Source organism: Trachinotus anak, unplaced genomic scaffold (assembly GCF_046630095.1).
Source record: "Trachinotus anak isolate AG129_WGS33_773 ecotype Australia unplaced genomic scaffold, CSIRO_AGI_Tana_v1 ptg000028l, whole genome shotgun sequence".
Taxonomy (NCBI): Eukaryota; Metazoa; Chordata; class Actinopteri; order Carangiformes; family Carangidae; genus Trachinotus; species Trachinotus anak.
Window position 1 is genome coordinate 20,809,408 of NW_027273879.1, and position 23,167 is coordinate 20,832,574.

General features: G+C 40.7%; 1 protein-coding gene across 1 annotated transcript in view; it reads right to left on the bottom strand.

Moving 5' to 3' along the window:
* Positions 1-5,319: 5,319 nt before the first annotated feature.
* Positions 5,320-23,167, bottom strand: part of megf10 (multiple EGF-like-domains 10) — a 64,450-nt gene continuing 46,602 nt past the window's right edge. Inside the window, exons 14-25 of the mRNA XM_071465392.1 lie at positions 22,078-22,224; positions 16,508-16,642; positions 16,002-16,130; positions 15,420-15,548; positions 14,898-15,026; positions 13,795-13,923; positions 12,762-12,989; positions 12,300-12,415; positions 12,078-12,198; positions 10,917-10,961; positions 10,615-10,824; positions 5,320-9,312 (exon numbers count right to left, since the gene is read on the bottom strand). Coding sequence (XP_071321493.1) covers positions 9,146-9,312; positions 10,615-10,824; positions 10,917-10,961; positions 12,078-12,198; positions 12,300-12,415; positions 12,762-12,989; positions 13,795-13,923; positions 14,898-15,026; positions 15,420-15,548; positions 16,002-16,130; positions 16,508-16,642; positions 22,078-22,224 — 1,685 coding nt within the window. The 3' untranslated portion in view covers positions 5,320-9,145. The remainder of the gene's footprint in view (positions 9,313-10,614; positions 10,825-10,916; positions 10,962-12,077; positions 12,199-12,299; positions 12,416-12,761; positions 12,990-13,794; positions 13,924-14,897; positions 15,027-15,419; positions 15,549-16,001; positions 16,131-16,507; positions 16,643-22,077; positions 22,225-23,167) is intronic.

A 23,167-nucleotide genomic window follows, 5' to 3' on the forward strand; every position in this document is an offset into this window, starting at 1 on the left:
TTCCATCCCTCCAGGACCTGTACGCCTCAAGGACTCTGAGGCGTGCAGGGAAGATTGTAGCTGACTCCTCCCACCCTGGACACAAACTCTTTGAGACACTCCCCTCTGGCAGGAGGCTGCGGTCCTTCAGGACCAAAACCTCTCGCCACAAAAATATCTTCTTCCCATCTGCTATTAGCCTCATCAACAAGGCTAGAGAGCCCCACTGTTGCTGATCCCCCTGATCCTCAATTGCACCAATCACCAGAAAAAATTCCTTGTATGTGAAAACATACTTGGCAATAAAACTGATTCTGATTCTGATTCTGATTCTGATATATCTTTTAATTAGTTACTAATTAATTAATATGACATGTTATTGTTTTAACAAGTCTGTAAGTGATCCAATGGCCCTTTAATTGGATTCTTAGCACTTTTTCTAAGACTTTGCCTATAAAAGGCAACTTGGAGACAGGCCTGTCATTTTGGGGCAGAGAAAGGTCAATGTAGTGGCTAATTGTCCTCAAACAAATTTAAATCCAACATATATCAAATGGCCACTGATGCATTATGGGTATGTGGTTCATGCAGGCAAAAGAATCCATTGTCCAAACAAAGCCATCATGTTTTCCTTGTTGATTTATTTATCCAAATGAGCAAGCAAACAGAGGAACGAAAGGAACATGTCTCCTGCTGCCTCTCCTGCTCTGGTAAAAAAAAAAAACATAGGCCCACCCAGGTGCATGCTAGTCCTAAACCAGTCTACCTACTTAAATAACTTCATGTGATCATTTGTTACCCAAATAAACAAAATAATAGTTAACCAAAATTAACTTTACTTAATAAGCAATTAATATAAAGAAACTAATAACTAACAAAGAGAATATTATCCAAAAACCCCAACAAAAAAACAAAAAACAAATCAATTAAAATAATCCAAACTCAGAACAGATGAATAAATAATAGAAAAACCAACAAACATGCAAGTAAATAGTTCCTACAGTCAAAATTTGATTTTGTAAGACGGCTGAACCACAGCCTGAGATAAGCAGAGACACGGGCCAAGAGAAACAAAACATTTCTAAACAGAGAAGAAGGTAAGCTAATAAGGGGGTGAATGAGAACTAACAAAATTAACAATGGTGTCAGATACATTTCTTGGACTTTGTTGACTGTATGAAACAAGACAAGAAAAGTAGACAGCTTTACAGTTGCCCCTAAGGACAAAACACATAGAAAAGAAAAACTGCAGACATATGGGAAACATGATCCAGAAATGTAGCAAATACCAAAACACATGTAAATTAGTGCTGGCCAAAAATGAAGGACCAAATAGTTTTTACTGGTATGTGTTAAAGTTTGATATGAACGGAGTCTACACTGGTACATACTGGCTACAGGAAGTAGCCTTAGGCCAGCACTCTAAAGTCTGACACAAACAAAGGCTTTCACCTTCTCCTGCCCACTTTAATATGTTTCCAAACTAACTGCTACACATATAAATGAAAGCATTACTATCTTAATTAGTGTTGCTCTTATCACTTGCAGGTGGTAACTAACTGGCTTGTTTTCTCCTTGGGCCTTATTGTAGCTGCACACACTCGATGCTGAGACTGTTCAGTAAGACATACATGCTACAAACCCATACAAATTTGTATATTCTCCTTGGTCTAGCTGCTGTTAATAACAGCTACATGGGGGCGCCTTGGTGGCTCACCTGGTAGAACGTGTACCATTAAGACTTAATCAGCAGTCTGGGGTTCAAATCTGACCTGCGGCCCTTTGCTGCATGTCATCCCCTCTCTCTCCCCAACTTTCCTGTCACTCTCTCACTGTCCTATCTAATAAAGGCATTAAAAAGCCCCCAAAAAATAACAAAAGAAAAAACTGCACCAAGAGACTGACCTGGAGATTCGGCTTGCTACAGTCAGACAGTAGATTCAGTGCTTGTTAGCTTTTTAGCATTCTAGCCTGTGGATATTACCTCTGATACCTTACTTACCCTTTTTCCAGGTTGTTTTTTATTTCTGCTTCTATGACACAACATACAAGTTGATTGAATTTAAACCCACAGTTTTTACAGTAAGTTAAATAAAATCACTTTTTGTTTGCATAATTTATCTGCTTTATTTAGCCTGCAGCTCCATAGAATAATGGAGAATAATGGAGCATATTGCTTTATTTCCACTTGACACAAGCACATAATGTTAGTGAATCATTTATCATAATGTTAGTGGGTCATTTTAAATCCCTAAGGAAAAACAAACAAAGCACAAAAAATAATATGAAATATTATGTATGTATTTAGGTGAGAGGCATGGGCAGTGCCAAAATGAAAACAATTAACTGTCCAATCACAGCTTTGGGGGCAGAACTATATGCACAGAGCTTATTCGCTGTGGCTGTTACTAACTGTACATGGAGTTATATTTTTGATTGACTCTCTGCAGTTTTAAGAGACTGTGCTGCAGGAGGTTGAACAGACACTTATTCTCATTATATGTTGACAGCAAAGCTAACTAGCGTTATCTAGGTGGGGCTAGCTTGCCATAGCTTGTTTAAGGAGGAGGACGTCCACGAGATAGATAGCCAGAAAAGACAGCTAGTCTTAGTCCAAAAGTGAGACCACAGGATGGATGAATGCTGCAATGTGGGACGTTAAAGTCGTTACCACTGATGACACCATAAAATAACTTTTAGCCATTTGAATAAAGAATATGGAAATAAAAGTCACTTAAAGTTGAATTTGTCCTTACAGCAATTTTCTGAAATCCCACTTTGTTGTATTACGTTATGAAATATAACTATAACGACATAACTAGAACTGCATGCTCCAGCTGTGTGGGAGCCCCAACATAGATACTGACTGTGCACCTACAAGTGTTTCATCACTTAGCTCACATAAGAGAGGCAGCTGGAAACAGCCTACAACCTTGATGGACCACTTAATTTAGCTTTTATGTGTTATTATTTGAATTAATAAGAATATGACTAAGAAGGATAAGAAAACAGTTAAACAGTAGCTGCTGCTGTGCCACACAGATGTGGTGCTGTGCATCTTTCTGTACCACGGAGGCAAAGGGAGACAGAGAGATGCTGCTGTTCTCTTTATTGCTGATAGAAAATGATATTCAAAGACTATTTTACTGATCCACCTGCATGTGTGGAACAAATACACATTTGTATTTCTGAATGCTACGACTCATGCATTAGTTAAAGCTACTACTGCTGTGAGATTTTGAGATAAAGTGAAATGAAAAAAAAACCCTGATTGGAATTAAGGCTATATTTTGCCCCAACTTCAAAATGAGCTGTCACAGGAAAATGGGAATGCATGATATTATAGAAGGATGATGTATAAGTGCTACCATCAGCATGAGCACAGGTAACTATCACACTGTTCACCCACTTCCATCTTAGATCAGTCGACTCAGGATGGGCAGACAGCAGTGACTGTCATCCAAGGAAACAGCTTGTGGAGGTCCAGCAGCTCCTGCTTTATACTCTGCAACAAGCTTCACATTTATACAGTATGTTCTCCAGGTTGTTGTTTCTACTGCAGTCAATCAGTAGGACCCTCCAAGCAGCTGAGAGAGCAGGGGAAACGTTTCTGTCTACACAACCAAGCCACTGGATCCTGTCATCCAGACTTCTCCATCATCCAGGTTTCAGACCCTGCTGCTATATGAAATCACAGGTTATGTATTTGTATGTATGTATTTATGTATTGTATATGCCTGCTGCAGAAAAACCCATTTATAAAACTGCAGACAATGACAAATCTAATGTAATGTACAGTCAATAGTAAAGTTCCTGCAGCCAGCTGGCCCATAGACTACTGCTTTAATGTGAAAGGCTTTCTGTCATGGCTGCTCTCAGCTTGTGTCAATGTTGATCAACTCTGCCCATGGTCTCACCTCTAAAGCCGTGGACAGATGATTGTCTTTTATTTTGGCAGTGATGATAGTTCTTCCTCTTAAGACAAAATGCTCCGTCTCACCTCCTCATGAAAACTAATGACGCCGCTTTACATTCATATTTGGAAGGTCTATACTGCTCTCTGCTGGACAACACTGAAACCTAACACCTCTTCACCTGGAAACTATCTGATGAGTACTTCATGTTGGAAAACGATGTTAAACAAAATATTAATCATAGCAGAGTATGTTTACAGAGTTTAAAACATGTCTGTTTGGTTAGAGAATCAGGTAAAAACCTGCTGTAATGGAATTTTTAATTCATTATTGTGAATTGTCAAATAAATTTTGGTTTTAGTGAAATGTTGTAATATGCAGTGTCTACACTGCTGTTGTGCACTCCCCAGAAATGATGATTGCAATAGGTGACTGCCATTGTTGCCCACCTGCCAGCTGCTCTTGCTCACTTGACTTAAAAATTAATGTTTCACTTTACTACGTGTACTGCATGTCATGTGACATGGATATTAGGTCGACCAGGTGTCCTCCTTCTTCACAAGTTTGAAAATACTTTGGTGGTTCCTTCCCTTCCGCTATGTAGCCAAGATGGCAACTGTGGAGGGTGAGATGTGTCCAGGTCATGGTCCAGGTCATCCATGACTGTTTTACACTCATGCTGTGTCTCAAATTGTGTGGTTCCATACTCAAATTTGCTATTTTGAGTGAATAAGTGTGTTCACATAGTCAAGAATAGCAGCATGCAGTGAACAGTGTCCTGATGATGCACTCAAAACGGTCCAAAAAAAGTTGAGTTGCTCAAATACATCGTTGATTCAATATAAATTCTGACTGCCATTGAAATGTTGATTTAAGGTTGACTTATCAACTTCAACCACATAGCAACCTTTCTGACCACAATTCAATCTTGAATTAACAAGTTTTGCTATTGTAGAGGAACTGCATCATCTACATAGAAACACATGAAACTGGCTTTATTGGAAGGATATTATATGTAGATTGAACATCAGCTCAAGTGCACTTCTCTGTGGCACACATGGATTGAAGCAAATGCTGGATAGGCCATTTTGATTATTTAATAGTTTCTTAAGTAAGATTTAGTGCTGAACAGGATCAAAAACATATAATGAAAACAGTGTCTCGTGTTACTGGGCTCATAAATTCCATAAAATGGGATTACATCATATTGTCATTTCCTTCCAAAGTTGTGGTAAAAACCTACTGTGCTTTTTGGGTTTGGTTTATATAATGACAAACGAAAGCCAAAAAAGCATAAGAGACAGAATCCATGGTGGTAGTAGCTGAATTATTGTCACTGTATTGGGAAGTTCGCAGTGGCAGCTTGTGTTTAAATGATCTTCCAAATGGAGGATTAAAGAACCAATTAAGAGGCAAGAAACAGATGATGCTTGTGAAAATCTCAAGTATTCCTTTCAGAGCAAACATCTTTAGTGGTCAGTTAAATACACAATATTCTGGCAAATTAGAAAGGGGGAACATTACAAAAGAAATCCAGTATTTATAGAGGTCAAGAGTCTCAAGTTTCCTAGTTTACATACTGTAACTGTTACATGATAAACCAAATGCCACACGTGTTCCTGTTTTTCATTTTCAGACATAAGACACTGGGTGATATTAACATTTTTACATCAAAGCTGATACAATTATATACATTATTTTACAAACATTTGAAAAACGCTCAGAATAGCTTAAGACTGTTTCCTATTTTGGACATTCAGAACGAGGGAAAGACAAAAAGAAAAACTACAATCAAACTAAAATTCAAAAGTGACATTTTTCTTTACAATTTTTCTGTGGACTATGACAATGGTTTTATGACTGGTTAATAATGTGAACTGTTCCCGTTACAATTATCCAAGAAGCTAAAGTCCAGCTTAAGCTTGCATTTCATCAGACATGCTGAGCCCTTTAGGTTGCACAGTAATACATGTTAGTAACTATGGTCTTCATGTACAGATGACTGGGTTAATCTGGTGATATGAGGATAAATTGGTAATAACATCATCATGTTATTGTGGAATAATTGTCACAGTCAGCAAATACATTTCATTGGGTTCTTCAGGGATTGTTCGCAGTGCTGTCAATTGTAATTGGTCGAGCAATAAACACAACAATAACCATCATGTTACCTCTGCATCTGTATGGAGCAGGACAACAAATACTTTACAGAAGAAGAAAAAAAACCAGTGAGGAACGCTGAGTGGACAAACCAACACTGCAGAAACTTATTATAATGATAATATAGTTTAACATGAAGCCATTTTCACAGGCTGTGGTTTTGTTTCCACTGTTTGTGGGATTAACTTTTGGCACTGATCAGAAGCTGATACGAAAGGTTCAGGCACTTTAAGGGGCTTTAGCAGTGCTTGTAACAGTCTTATAAACATTATTCTACTGTGTGGAGCTGGACAACTAAAGAATAGAACAGAGGAGAACATCTGTTGGACAAATGAACATGTCCAGGGTTTCACTAGTATTTGGTGAGAGGAGGTAATCTAGCTTGTGACCTCCCAGCAGTGCCATGGATTCTTCATCAGCAATAAACATCTTCACATAAATAAGCAAGAAATTCAGTAACAATATTAAAGCCACATCTTCTATTGTTGTCTGTTTTTGCCTCATTTGTTTCTGTCATTTAAAGGGGTATATCTGAAATGTCCTGGCTTGTTAAATACAGTGTGTATATAAGGAAGAGTCCAGTACCAGAGCTTCACCAGGCTGTCAGAGGTTTACATCAGGGGAAGCCCCAAGTTATGGCTTGTTAAGCTCCTTCCAAAAATTATGAAGCGTGTCTCGCTTATGTATTTTTAATGGTTTATATCTGAAACATTATGGTTTGTAAAACGCTGTGGAAACAAAGTGAAGAACTGTACAAGGTTCAGGTTCTGTAGAGCCCCAAGTTGTGGTTCCTACAGAGAAAAAGGAGTTCCTATGTTTGCTACCATCTAGAAGTGGTAACTTTCACCATGCTGCGTGCTCCGTCTACTTTCACACAGAACTTAAAATAATGTATTAAACACTCCATTCATGCATAACACAAGGTTTTTCAACAAACAAACAAAAAGAGAATGCACTGAACTTATTTTCAGTATATCATCAGAAAAATATCAGAATACAGGGGAAACAAATTTCTGCCATTTTATACATGAAATGATAAAATGACCAAATAATTTCAGTTGTTGTTATACAGTACAAATTAGGCAGACTGTCAACAAACATGCTCTGTGGCCAAGAAAAGAAATGTGTGAGACTATGCAGCACCACTACATGTGAGGCATGGGTCAAATGGAGACGTACAGTGGCTCAACACACTGCAACACAACCAAATACACAAACATACTGCAAACTCACAACACAACGGAAGTGTTTCCAGGGGACACAAAAAAGAGATGAACCTGGCTGGGATGCAGTTACATGGATGTATTAAAACACAGTATTATTGCACATCCATATACACTTGTTGTTCAATACTTGACTTCAAAACTCACAAATCATTGAACAAGTGCATCCCAGCAGGGTGCATCACTTTTTGTGTCCTCTGGAAACACTTCTGTTGTGTTATGAGTCTTTGCAGCACAAGTTTTGTCAAACTGATGAAGATGTTTTCTGGAGGTTTTTGTGTTTTGTTTATTTGCATGTGTTTTCTTAAGTTGTAGTGCGTTGAGCTCTCAGGGCCACCGTAGTAAAGGCTGGTTCACAAGTTACTTTTCAGTCACCTTGCTAACCAGGCTGATGTCAACCTGTACTGTAGAAGGTGGCTCAGCTACCGTCACATGAACCGTAGTTTTCACACCAAGTGTGTTTTGTTGGGGAACTGGGATCTGATCACAGTGTAAGAGCCAGTGTGGCCAGTCCAAAAGCTTTCAGATTGTGATGTGTTCAGATAACTTTAATTGGAATACAACACATACAAGAAACAGACTGGAAACAGGGTCAACATGAGGCCCCATGGCAGTTGCTCAGTTTCACATCCAGTCTTGGTTCCACTGTCCTGAACTACCTCTGATAATAATTCTAAATAGACTGCAGTAACTCAGCAAGACACATATGAAATATGTGCAGCACACTAAAAACAAGTTTCTTATGCAAAGTATTTCTGGTCTGAAGAGCAACTGTGAGGGTGTCACAGAACGGTGATGATGACCACTGAGCAGAATGTATGACTGATATGATATTTATGAATGATGGATTTAGTTGTTTAAAATCAAACTTTGTATTCTGCACATTATTGTATTGATTAACTGAAGAGGAAATGGTCAGAAATGACATAAAATCAAAAATAGAACATTGTTACAATGAGAGGGGCTGAGCTTGGTAATGCTCAGGTTTAACAATTTGCAATATGTATGTACCTTTGGTTAACTTAAATACTAATTCAACACTGACTGACTACATTTGATGTCATTACTATGTGCAAACATCAACACTGTCAGCAGCTTGACTCGTGCTCCTTCTCAAAGCCTTAACAAACATTTCATCTTTGATACAATCGCTAATATTCAACCAAATTAGCCATTTTCTAACACTGTTGTTACAAAAAGAGATTTGATTGGTTTTGAACATTAAACACAGACATCATAAAGGCTTCAGTATGCTTGAAACAAAGTGCTTTGATCATTTAACAGCATCTGAAACCATTTTCCCAACACTGGAATTTGGCGGGGCTGCCTCTGAAAGTTTTTGCAACTTTCTGAATCTCATCACGCCCACTTTTATGCAGCAATCAGCCACAAATGACAAGGAGGCAGGTCATTTTTCATGTGTACAACCAAGTTCAACACCACAAATGCTTTGCCACCATCTGGATGTGTGTGTTACTGCCATTTGAAACTACATGATATCCAAAAGACAGAGAGACAGGGGAGTGTGGGACACTTGAAACACTTTTGCTGTTAGCAAATGTCAGACAACACCTCATAGAAACTGTTTTGTTCAAAACGTACCTTAAGGAAAACTTACCTCCTGGACATATGGAATGACCTACGAAGACTTCATTGTTTAAAAAATGCTGTAAAATATAAAAGCTGTACCTCCACACTCTTACCCACTTAGTTCAGAAAAAAAAGTCATGATACGTAATTACACTGATAATGACAAAGTATAACAAGTGAAAGTATGACGTGGGTATAAGGTGTGTCTGTTTGTGGACTCCAGCGCTGGAGCTGTTGACTGGAGGTGAGACCTGATCTCTGTGCTGAGTCTCTGCGCCTTCATTCACTGTCCGGCTCCTTGAGCTCTGACGATGGACTCTCTCTGGCTGGCAGGAGGTCGTAGTGACACGGGATGTGGCTGTTTTTTGGTAGATCGTATGGATCCTGACCAAACTGTATGTGGCTGTTGCTGTCTCCAGTGGGTGGGATGGCGCTTAATGTTGGCTCTGAAATCAAAGAAAGATGAGTTGGAAGTTGTATAAAGCAGTAAGTTGTAAGGAATAGTCAATTTATTTAGAACACACAGGTCCAGGAAGCTTCCGGAAGTTTGTAAAATTGTAACATGTTTGCAAACACTTGTGTATTTAGACATTAGCGGACACAGAGAAAATCTCATTTTCATTTGGAGTCATGTTTGTGTCCTTTAGCTCTGTTTTAGTCTCCATCAACTCCTGAAGAAAATATGTAGCTGCTCAGCTGCTAAATGCTACACAGAGAGTTGCTAACTGTGCACTGTCGTGTACAGTGGCTTCATTAGAGCTCTTTCACTAAAAGCAACAACTGTAATTTGAAAGATCAACTCATTTAGGAAAGAGTTATTGAATTTCCTGGGCATCGTGGGAGTGTTTTTAGCTTTACATACTATAAACCAATCAGAGTCCCATCTCCCATTCCCTTTAAAATACACATTACTATCGTAATGGTGCAGTGTTTCACACAATTAGATTCTATTTGTGGGGAGTTGATTGTATATTGTGACTGACCACTGAGTCCAACCCCAGCACACACTCAGCAACTCTGTGCACCCAAGACACAGGGAAGTGATGAGTGAGTGTGAAGCAATGCACGGCACACAGCTCTAAAAAGGAGTAACGGCACAGATCACAATATTTTATTCTGTATGATGAGACTCTTTGGTTCATGATTACATTACATTACATTATCATCAGTGTTATGAGGTACACTGATTTTTTCACTAAATAGGCAAGAGCCTAAATTAATTTATCTGAAAAACTATTCTCAATTCAATTTCCATAAAAGTTAATGCACTATAGCAATTCTCATCAATAGTGTAGCGTAACATCTACCTATACTCTGACAGATGTAGCTAAAGGTGGAGTAAGTGATTCTAATCCAATACACTCGATGTCAAATGTAGTAAATATCTCCTCATAGTTCACCAGCTGTCCGTTAGTGTGAAATGCTACGCCAGGTTACCTTTCTTGTTAGCTTAGGTATAAGCACATTTTTCTCGCTAGTTTTTACTTTGCTGTGTGTATAGTGCTGTTTGGGTTCATTTTTTATATTGGAAGGTTTGTTTTGCTTCGGCTATGAGAGAGTTTCCACTTCCATGCTGTATCGTGTCATTTCTTCGGCAATGCATGTCCATGAATTTGGGGGGCAGGCCGTCTAAAGGAACACTGACAGGAGGGGTGGCCATGTATTTGCTTTGCTGTAGCATAGAGAGGCATACTTCTCTTTAAAGAACTCACAATGAAAATAACACATATGTAAATTAAACGCCTCACCAACTTCATAGACGTTCCGGTTATTGGTGGGGTCACTGTCGCTGATCTCAGTGTACGGTGAATCCCGTCTGGCTGGTGACTTCATTTCCACGTAGCCACACTCTGTGGTTTTGGCTGAAAGTAGCGGAGGGTCCTTTATCGTGGCATATGGGTTTTCAGAGCTGTTGAGGGAACAGGAACTGGCATGATAGGGCGTACCCTTCACCAGATCTGGATGACATGGACAAAGGAGCCAGTGAGAAATGAAGACCTGCAGTAAGCTGTTACTGTTCAGCATTGACTGGGATAAATCCAGAACCTACCTCGTAATGATTTCCCCATGTATCTCCTATCAATACCGTAGGCTCCTGGTATGAAGAAAAACAGAAATGGGGTCAGTCAAATGGTGGAAACAGAGGCACAGCTTCTCAACAAGCAAGGCAGTTAACAGCATGGGGCCCCGGGCTGATAAGGGGCCCTCGAGGGCTGACAAACTTTACTCTACAGCAATGTCTCAAAATTTGACTCCCTCCCCTTTAAACAACCAATGGATGATTTGCAATGACATCTCAATATGAAACTTCCCTAAAGGGGCCCCATTTAGAATGAGAACAATGGGGATCAGTGATTGGTCGTCAGGTACGCCCATTCACAGCTCATTCATGTCTCTGTCTGGCTGATGATTGGTAGACGGAACGTGCTGCTGCTCTGTGTTGCCCACTGAACATTGTCAGTTCAGAGCCACATCAGAGCTTCTTCACCAAGAAGGAGAGGTCTGTCCAAAAAGTCTCTACAGATATGTCGCCAGCTGCTTTTATGAAAAAAGTGGCTGACTGGTTTTAAAAGTCTCCAAATCTAATTTGAAAATCCCTAAGTTGTCATCGCTGCTCAGTAGGAAACCTCCTTAAAGGGGCTTTATCTTTTGATGAGCTCTGGCCTTATAATGTGGGTTATTTACAATGTGACAACGTTGAAGTTACTTAGTTATTTCTTGAGGTTTTTATTGTTCTTTCTATTTACATTTTGAAAATTCTACTAATGCAAAAATTTGAAATAAAAGGTGTTTTCATACATTTTTTGTTGGTGTCAGATTATTTATTACATAGTGGTGATGAATGTTGATTGGAGGGGCCTAGGGCTCCACCAGACTCTAAAATTGCCACTGGGTGGAAGAGAGTGTTCTTCAAATCATCATACATGAAGAACTGGGGTTGGAACAAGAAAAAGTCTCCCATCCACACCAATCAAGATGCAAATAGAACAGAATTACCAATAAGCTGTTGTTGAATAACTACACATCTCCACCTATTGTTGACATTACAGTGGCAGCGTGTGAAAGTGTCATATTTAACCAACGCAGTAGGTTTATGACATCCGTATGCAGGTTCACACTATCATTTTAAACCAACAATACACAAAGGTACCAACTCGCAGCATTATCATTGATATCTGTGAGTACACATCACACTACAACATATGCTCACCCAGTTCAGTGAAGCATTCCCCCTGTTTCCAGTCTGCAGGCAGGGTGCCGGTGTGATCAGCAAGAGGAGCCCCTTTCCTCTGATCCACATTCTTCAAGTTCACAAACAGCTGGTTGTTCTTCTAAAAATACATCATTGCATAAAGATAAAGGGACAAACATCAGTTGTTAGAAGCGTCACTGAATTCCCTCCCTGCCCCTCTACAGAGTCCCACTTCAATACCTTTCCATAAGGGCCGCTGTTTACTCGTGGGGGGCTGATGCACTGGGTCAGAGTGTGGTAGCTGGGGTTGGAGAAGTAGTTGCTGGGGTGGGGCTCACATGGTGGTGGGTGAGCATCTGAAGAAAGACATGGGACAAGATCTCTCACCGGGATGATTCAGTTCATCATCACAGCATGAATCACAAAATTAAAACCGTTTCAATCTGTGATGTCAGCAACAATAAAACTAAACTGTTACCATGGTTTCAGTTCCAGTGTATGGTAAATATATATGGTAACTACAGGAGAGATTTGCTCTGCACTTCATGGTGGCTGGACCCACTGCCCCGACTCAGAGAATATATTTACTTATTACCAACTTATTTAATTATTACACAGGAAATCATTAATCACATTGTGTAACCACAGACCTTCCTGCTTTTATACACTGTATATTTCCAGTATTTACCCCCTGTGACGTACCTGTGATGGTGTAATCAGCAGTGACCCTCATGGCAGGGGTGTAGGTCACAGCCGGCATGGTGGGCTCTTTGCCCTTCTGCTTGTTCCTGTAGATGATGAGGAGGAGCAGGAGGAAGAGCACCAGCAGCACCAGGACGATGATTCCTGCGATGGCTCCGATCTGGTAGGTGTCCACCGGCATGGCTGCACTGGTCAGACTGTTGAGGCTGCCCACCACCACCGCACCAGCTGCAGACACGAGGAGGAGGGAATATGTAACCAGAGTCAGGAGCCCCAGAGGCGGTTTATTCTGAAGGAACATTCAGTCAGTTTTTCAAGATAAAACTACACAATGCAGTCCTTTCAATAGGAGAAGACTGCCAGTGATTAGTTATGCGATCAGAATATAGTAACTGTTCTCATAAACAGATCTGAGAACTGATCTTCTTGGTTATTGACATCAATTGAGTTCATTTGTAGTGAGATTATCTGTTTATCTGAGAAATCAAGAACCAAGAGGCAAGTAAATATATTTTCTAGGTAGGGAGCATTATTCTACTTTTTTTTTTGTTGCTTTGTTTAACCCAGAAAAGAAATCACTTGCATCTCAAGGGTTGTTTATACAGATGAAAAAAAAACTTGATCATGGCCAAAAAAATAAATAAAATAAAATAAAATCACCTGCCTCTCAGGGCTTCTGCAGAGATAAGATTACTCATCGATAACTTTATGAAAGACTGCTTTTAGATTTTGTGCTCCAGACTTATGGAATCACCTACAATGCACTTTAAATATCGATTCCCTCATAACACTGGGACAATTTAGAAAAATGCTTTTAAACTTTGTAAATTCTAATGTCTTTGAATGTGATCATTTTTTATTAGGAATTGTTTTTTGTGTCTCTGCTGCTCTGCTGCTTTATTTTTTTTCTGCTTATGTAATGTTAGCATCATAAAAAATGAGTCACCCCTCAGCATATCTCAGACAAATTACATAAAGGTTGATGATGATGATGATGATGATGATGATGATGATAACGCTGATAAGTTCTCACCTTGGTCACAGCGAGCTCCCTTCCAGCCTGGGTTGCAGTAACACGTTCCAGTCATGTGATCACAGGTGGAGTTATTCAGACAGTCACAGACCTGACGGCAGCCGTAACCGTAGGAACCAGGAGGACACTCTAGAAGTAAAAGTGAAAAAAGGTGATAAACAGTGCTGACTGCTGAAGTGGAGGCACTGACAGGAGCTGAATAAAAGTAAATGAGAGTGTGGCAAACTGAGGGACTCATGATTCAAACAGCATCACAGAGTGTGACGTGATTATCTTGACATAGTCTGTTATACATATATGGAGCAAAAACACACAAGCCATGTACGCCTGCCTTTGTGAGGACCCATCATTGACATAATGCATTCACTAGTCCTTTACCCTAACCTTAACCATCACAAACAGCCATTTAAACTTGTGGCCCCGACAAAACCCAACAAGTATAGTGGGCTCCTGGGAAGAGACCCCACGAATACAGTAAAACAAGCTCACACACACCGCACCGCACCACACACACACACACACACACACACACACACACACACACACACACACACACACACACTTGTACTTCTATCTTTGTGAGGACACTCATTGACATAATGCATTCCCTAGCCCCTTACCCTACCCTTAACCATCACAACTGAGTGCCTAACCCTAACCCTGACCCTAACCTTAACCTAATTCTAACTATAACTCTAAAACCAAGTCTTAACCCTCAAAATGTGATTTGAAGGTGTCTCAAAAAGTGAGGACCAGCCAAAATGTCCTCACTCTGTTAGTAAAATACTTTTTTTTGGTCCTTACTATGTAGCAAGTACAAGTATACACACACACACACACACACACACACACACACACACAAAACATGTTTCTTGTTTTTATTCATTTATTTCTTTTATTTCAGTTAATTTTCTTCTAGTTTCCCTCATCTCGTACTTGAATTGTGAAGCTTTACTGATGTCCCTCACTTGTAAGTTCTGCCAAATGAGTTTTCTTGTCACTTTGTAAATATTGCTCACCTGCAATCAGTCCAATAAAGGGGGTATTGAACATTGAATTGAGAAATAAGACAGAAAGAAAGACAGAAAGAAAGAATAACGTACTCTGTTCACAGTGACGTCCCATGAAGCCGGTGCGACAGGTGCACTGTCCAGAGATGTGGTCGCAGTCGGCTCCGTTCCTGCACTGGCAGGTCTGAGAACAGTCCTTCCCATAGAAACCTAAAGGACAGCCTGAGAGGAAGTCGTCACACATCAGTACAGTCTCAAAACAACATGTCTACGTTTTATCATAGACAGCTGCACTGTCATTTACTCTTTCATGTAACAGTTTGGGCTCCTGGTAAAGAAGTAAACAAACTCCTGCACCAAACAGATTAAGTCAGTACGTGTGTCGGGGTGGCCTGGTAGTCGAGTGGTTAGGGCGCGTACCATGTTGAGCGCAAGACGCTCTTAGCAGGGCAGTCACTGGTTCGACTCCCGACCGGTCCGACTCTTTCCTGCATGTCATTCCCCTCTTTCTACCCCCTTTCCTGTCAGTCTCCACTAAGCTATAATAAAGGCATAAAAAGCCCAAAAACAAACCAAAAAAAAGTCAGTACGTGTGTGTGTGTGTGTGTGACTGACGTTGTGTGCAGTAGAGGCCGGTCCATCCTGGGGTGCACTTGCATTCTCCATCATAAGCGCTGCAGTAGGCTCCATTGTGACAGTTACATGTGTGGATGCAGTTGGGCCCCCACTGACCAGGCGGACACGCTGCAGCAGAAACACAATGTTACAGCCTCTGATCTCCAGTCGAATCAGCTCAGAGCTGAATATCTTTTGTATACGGTGGCCCAAAGCGACACTTAAGAAAACACAAACAACTTCAGAAAACATCTTCATCAATTTGACAACTCGTGATGCAATTTCTCACATTACAACCAAATACACAAATGCACAAACACTGTATTATAATACATTAATCTAAGTGCATCCCAGCCAGGTTCATTACTTGTTGTGTCCCCTAGAAACACTTCATTATGTTGTGAGTATTTGCGTCACATGTGTTGTCAAACTGATGAAGACGTTTTCTGAATTTGTTTGTATTTTGTCTATTTACATGTGTCTACTACAGATGCAGTGTGTTGACCTCTCGGGGCCACCGTATTTCTAACATTATAAAACACATCAGAACCACTGTATATATCATTATTATTATTAACGCACGCTGGGAGCAGTCGCTGCCGATCCATCCTGGGTAGCACTGACAGGAGCCGTCGATGGGGTTACAGGTGGCGTTGTTGGTGCAGCTGCAGCTCCAGACACAGTTCTTCCCAAAGCGACCGCTGGGACACACTGTAAACAAGATGTGTTTGTTTAGCTGCAAGTTTTCCCACTTATCTGTCATCTCAGCTATCATCCACCATGGCTGATGAGGGTCACTGTGACATTTACAGTACATATAAAAGAAAACATAAAGCCTTGCAGTGAATGGGCTACATTCATGCTGCCATTTGTCTTCAGGCACAGTTTTGCTCTTTTGTCGGCATCATTCTGAGAGAGAGTAACATGAGGAGTTTTCCTGGAACAGCACTTCTAAGACTAAAACCAGCAGGGACCTCAGACCAGTATCAGTCTTTAAAAATCCTTGTGGGTGGACCCCTGAGGCCCTTGTAACACTGTAGGAACAGTGTGCTGTGGGGTGACGTGGCTCAATGTGCTGTGGCGCTCACCCTCGTTGCACAGTGTCCCCTTGAAGCCTGGCAGACAGTCACACTGTCCCGTGATGTGGTGACATGGCCCATTACTGTGGACGCACTGTGGACAGGTCTGACTGCAGCGGTGACCGAAGTAACCTGGAGAGCAGACTGCAGGAGAACCACAGGAAACTTCATTTAATCTGCGTGTCACTGTTACCTGAGATAACAGCTGATGATGTCATCAACACATGAGACAGTGTTTTAATTCAATTCAATTCAATTCAATTTTATTTGTATAGCGCCAAATCATAATATACATTATCTCAAGGCACTTTACAGGGTAAGGTCAAGACCTTACTTTGTTACAGAGAAAAACCCAACAGTTCCCACAACGAGCAAGCGCTTGGCGACAGGGGGGAGGAAAAACTCCCTTTTAACAGGAAGAAACCTCCAACAGAACCGGGCTCAGGGTGGGCGGCCGTCTGCCTCGACCGTCTGCCTCGACCGGATCCAGAAAGAGTCAAGATGAACTCAGGGTGTGATTTAACATCAACTCTCATATCTCACTCAGTCATGACCCTGTTATCCAACTCTATATAAACCACTTCATTTGCAAGCAGAGGCAGACAGAGCACACAGCTCCAGCACAGCCCAAATCCTCCAGGTCGAATCTGACTCCAACACAAGGGAATCTGTCATTATTATTTATAACACCATGACCTATACAGCTGTTGCTGGTCTCTCTCTCTCTCTCTTTTCTCCCCTCTCCTGCCCCCCCCCCCCCCTTTTTTTCTCCTCCTAAACCCAACCAGTCGAAGCAGACCCCCCCCCCCCTGAGCCCGGTTCTGTTGGAGGTTTCTTCCTGTTAAAAGGGAGTTTTTCCTCCCCCCTGTCGCCAAGCGCTTGCTCGTTGTGGGAACTGTTGGGTTTTTTCTCTGTAACAAAGTAAGGTCTTGACCTTACCCTGTAAAGTGCCTTGAGATAATGTATATTATGATTTGGCGCTATACAAATAAAATTGAATTGAATTGAATTGAATTGAAAGCTGTTCAGTCAAATTTTTAAGTATTGAAGTACTTGCTTTTAAAAAATACTGAAGTATTTAAAAGTGCAGTTTTTATGTCAACACATTGTTGTATTGTTCCACATTTACACAACCTAATGACTCAGAAACAACCATGTGACTGTCTGACTGTAGAACCTGCAGAATAAAACGCTTGTATGATACAAAGACTGTAGAAATGGACATTTCTACATACAAACAAAATCATATTTCTTTTTTTTTAAAGGCAGTGTTGAAGTTTTGTTGTGGTCAACACAGAAAACATTTAAAACAAAAGGAATCTTTCTTTATGTCTAAAACTTCAAACATGGACTTCAGATCAAGTCGTGGTCTCTGGTGAAGAATCCTCCGCCTCAGTTTTATCTAATGCAGCATCGTGCTGACAGCTTCAAACATGACTGACAGTGGAGGAGTTGGCTGTGATTGGTTTTTCTCCTGTGATGAACTCAGTGTGTGACCTATCACATTTTTCAAAATACAAGAAAATTCATTCCATGGACTAAAAACAAGTACTTCATAGAAATGTAGTGGAGTCAAAAGTGCAATATTTGTCTTTTAAGTGTAGTGGAGTAAAAATCAGAAGTTTCCAATTAAAATTCACCCCATAAAAACTGTGTCTGTCCCCCGACCACCTAAATTTAAATGTAATAAATCAAAAGTGAACAGAGGAGGAGTTAGACATGAAAACCTAATAAAAATTAACACAACTGTTATTCCAGAACCAAATAACAGGAAAATTAAATGTGGATTATTGAATATCAGATCACTCTCATCTAAATCTCTACTAGTCAGTGATCTGATAACTGATCATCATGTAGATCTGCTCTGTCTGACTGAAACCTGGCTGCAGCAGGATGAATATGTTAGTTTGAATGAATCAACACCCCCCACTCATGTTAATGTTCATATACCTCGAAGCACAGGACGAGGAGGAGGGGGGGCAGCCATTTATCACTCCAATTTATTAATAAATCCTAAGCCTAAGGTTAATCATAATTCATTTGAAAGCCTTATTCTTAGTCTGTCACACCCAAACTGGAAAACACAAAAACCAGTCCTACTAGTTACTGTATATCGTCCACCTGCCCCTTACTCTGAGTTCTTATCTGAGTTCTCAGAGTTTTTATCTGAGTTAGTTCTCAGCACAGATTAAGTTATCATGGTGGGTGATTTTAACATTCATGTAGATGTTGAAAGTGACAGCCTGAGTATTGCATTTAATTCATTATTAGACTCAATTGGCTTCTCTCAGCATGTTAATGAACCCACTCACTCTTTTAATCATACCCTTGATCTGGTTCTGACTTATGGGATTGACATTGAATATCTAACAGTATTTCCCAGAAACCCTCTTTTATCTGACCATTTTCTGTTAACATTTGAGTTTTCAGTCATGGACTACACAGCATCTGGGAAAAAAGTCCACTACAGCAGGTGTCTCTCTGACAATACCGTTAGCAAATTTAAAGAAAGAATCCCATCAGTACTTAGCCCACTGCCATGTATCAATGCAGTAGGGAACAGCTCCCTTAACTTCACATCCACACAGGTTGATGATCTTGTTGACAGTACTGTAGCCTCACTGCGTGCAACTCTAGATACTGTGGCCCCTCTGAGGAAGAAGGTAGTGAGTCAGAGAAGGCTAGCTCCATGGTACAACTCAGAAACACGAGCTTTAAAGCAAAATTCAAGGAAGCTAGAAAGAAGGTGGCGTTCTACTAACCTGGAAGAATCTCAAAAGGCTTGGAAAGACAGCCTATTGGCGTATAAAAAAAAGTCTCCGTATTGCCAGAACATCCTATTATTCATCATTGATAGAAGAAAACAAGAATAATCCCAGGTTTCTGTTCAGCACTGTAGCCAGGCTGACAGACAGCTACAGCTCTGTTGATCCATCTATACCTTTAGCCCTCAGTTCTAATGACTTTATGAGCTTCTTTACAGATAAAATTGTCTCTGCTAGAGAAAAAAATCACCATCTCCTCCCCACAGCTGGCTCAGATGTACTGTCCAGTTCAGCAGCCTCAGAGTCCACTGTAACTGGCTTATATTTTGACTGTTTTTCTCCTGTACATCTCTCTGAGCTCACTTCAACAGTTTCTTCATCTAAACCATCGACTTGTCTTCTAGACCCCGTTCCAACAAGGCTGCTCAAAGTTTTTCCTTTAATCGACAACTCTATATTAAGTCTGATTAACTTATCTTTATCAACTGGTTATGTACCGCAGGCTTTTAAAGTTGCAGTAATTAAACCTCTACTTAAAAAGCCTACTCTTGATCCAGATGTTTTAGCCAATTATAGACCTATATCCAACCTCCCCTTTATTTTCAAAATCCTTGAGAAGGTTGTTGCAAACCAGTTATGTGATTATTTGCACAGAAATGGTTTGTTTGAAGATTTTCAGTCAGGTTTTAGAGTCCATCATAGCACAGAAACAGCTCTGGTTAAGGTTACCAATGATCTCCTCATAGCCTCAGACAATGGACTTGTCTCTATACTTGTCCTGCTAGATCTTAGTGCCACATTTGACACCATCGATCATAAGATTCTATTACAGAGATTAGAGCATATGGTCGGCATCAAAGGAACCACACTAAGCTGGTTTAAGTCATATCTGTCAGATAGACTCCAGTTTGTTCATGTTAATAATGACTCTTCTATCAACACTAAAGTCAGTCATGGAGTTCCACAAGGTTCTGTGCTAGGACCAATACTTTTCACTCTATATATGCTTCCTCTAGGAAACATTATTAGGAGGCACCAGATAAATTTCCATTGTTACGCAGATGACACCCAGTTGTACTTATCCATGAAGCCAGGTGAGACTAACCAGGTAGCCCAACTTCAGGTGTGTCTTAAGGACATAAAAACCCAGATGACCAGTAATCTCTTCCTCTTAAATTCAGACAAAACTGAAGTTATTGTAATTGTCATTTTTGACCAGGACTTGTCTTTTACTTCACACATAAAGCAAGTCTCTAGGACAGCCTTCTTCCACCTGCGCAATATTGCTAAAATCAGACCCATTCTGTGTCTAAAGGAAGCTGAAAAGCTAGTTCATGCATTTGTTACCTCAAGACTGGACTACTGTAACTCTTTATTGTCAGGATGTCCCAAAATTCAGTAAAAAGCCTCCAATTGATCCAAAATGCGGCAGCACGAGTACTGACAGCAACTAGGAAACGAGATCACATCTCTCCTGTGTTAGCCTCTCTGCATTGGCTCCCTGTAAAATCCAGGATAGAATTTAAAATCCTCCTCCTCACCTACAAAGCCATTAATGGTCAGGCACCATCGTACCTTGGAGAGCTTATACTTCCCTATTTTCCCAATAGGACACTTCACTCTCTAAATGCAGGTCTACTTGTGGTTCCCAGAGTTTGTAAGAGTAGAATGGGGGGCAGAGCCTTCAGCTATCAGGCTCCTCTCCTGTGGAACCAGCTCCCAGTGTGGGTTCGGGAGGCAGACCCCCTCTCTACCTTTAAGATCAGCCTTAAAACTGTCCTGTTTAGTAAAGCTTATAGTTAGGGCTGGCTCGGGTATGTCCCGACCCATCCCTTAGTTATGCTGCTATAGAGCTAGACTGCTGGGGGATTCCCATGATTCACTGGCCGCTCTCTCTCTCTATCTCTCCCTCTCTCTCTCTCGATGACTTCATGCCATTAACTTTGTATTTTTTTCTCTCCTGTAGTTTGTGCTTCTCCTCTCTCTCCCTCTCTCTGTCCTCATTCTGCAGGTATCTCTGCCTCTGAAGCAGCAGGATCCAGATCCACCACTACTCATCATTACTATTAACCACGGTTATCCGTCATTATTATTGATAACACCATTACCTACACAGCTGTTGCTGGTCTCTCTCTCTCTCTTTTCTCCTCTCTCCTCCCCCCACCCCCCCTTTTTTATCTCCTCCTAAACCCAACCGGTCGAGGCAGACGGCCGCCCACCCCGAGCCCGGTTCTGTTGGAGGTTTCTTCCTGTTAAAAGGGAGTTTTTCCTCCCCCCTGTCGCCAAGCGCTTGCTCTTTGTGGGAACTGTTGGGTTTTCTCTGTAACAAAGTAAGGTCTTGACCTTGCCATGTAAAGTGCCTTGAGATAATGTATATTATGATTTGGCGTTATACAAATAAAATTGAATTGAATTGAATTGAATTGAAAATAATACTCAAGTAAGGTACAGATACTAGAAGAATATACGTAAGCACAATATTCATGTAAAAATACTTTGTTACTGTCCACCCACAACCCCACAGGAAAAGTGTCTGTGAACTACGGTAAGCACAGTGAGTCAAATTTAAAGCAACAAGTAGATACGTAAACTCTGGTGGATGTTTACAGCAGATTATTAGTTCACCTTTCTTATCAATAAACCTGGAGGTTTGTTAATAACCTGTAACTATTAACCAGCAGACTACAGTGTTAGTGTTACTTATCTAAATGATGAAAATCAGATTCAAGTTGAAATAAACTGCTTCAGGCTTTAAGTGAAGCATCAGCTGTGTGATGACGCTGCAGCAGCGGGTGGTGCTGATGCAGGACTTACTCCTCTGGCAGGTGGTGCCTCTGTATCCCGGAGCACATTCACACGTTCCCTCATCTGGAGAGCAGGAGGCCCCGTTCTTACAGTTACAAGGGAGGGAGCAGTTCGGCCCCCAGCGGCCCTCAGCACACACACTGTCACAGTGGATACCTGCACACACACACGCACACACAAAGGTGAGTGCACTGCGTCCTCCTCTGACCTCTGCACCAGTCACATCACAGAACAGCTGGGTTTGGTTTAGCTGTTTAACAATTAATGTACACAACAACACAAACACTGAAATGACCATCAAATACAAAATGAGCAAATGACTTTGAGCAGGCTGTAAGTCATATATCATTACATTTTATTTCACTTTATTACTGGTGGAAAATCATCATCATCATCATCATTTACTCAAGGAAAAGCTGATTGGACTTGAACTTTACTTGAATATTTCCATTTTATACTATATTTCTATGTCTCTACAGTTTAGAGGCACTTTCTACTGCTCTACATTTAGTTGGTAGATGTAAATATTTCTTACTTTAAAGATTTTACATAAACAGCATGCTGAGTTTATAAAACACAACACTATGGCTTGTAGCAGTTATTCCATTTGATTTACTGTTTGCATCATTGCAGATATAATCATCTCATAACCTGAGCCTCTGAGGGACCACTACCTCTCCACGGGGACCCACTCTATAGAAGATGGAGTTAAAACAAGCTGAACTTTGACCAGATTATTTTTCAGTGACTGGATGGAGAGAAATATTTGGTCTGTCTCTCATTCCTCAGATGAATCTGGCAACATCTCACCTGTTGAAGCTTTCTGTATGAAACTGAATTTCTAGTGCAACCGTAAACAATATGATAAAGTTGTTAAAAGTATATCAACTTCCTTTATTTTGTAGACAAATATGTTTGCCTGATGGTGGAACCAGCTCCTGAAGTCTATCAGAGCAGGGGGATCCTTCTCTGTCTTTAAGCACCTCCTTTCCTAACACCTTTAACACCCTGACATTGGCAGGAACTTCTACCTCCACGAGGAGAAGAGCTTCACTTCATAGTATTTAGCTACATGTATTCTTCAGAACTCCTCAGACAA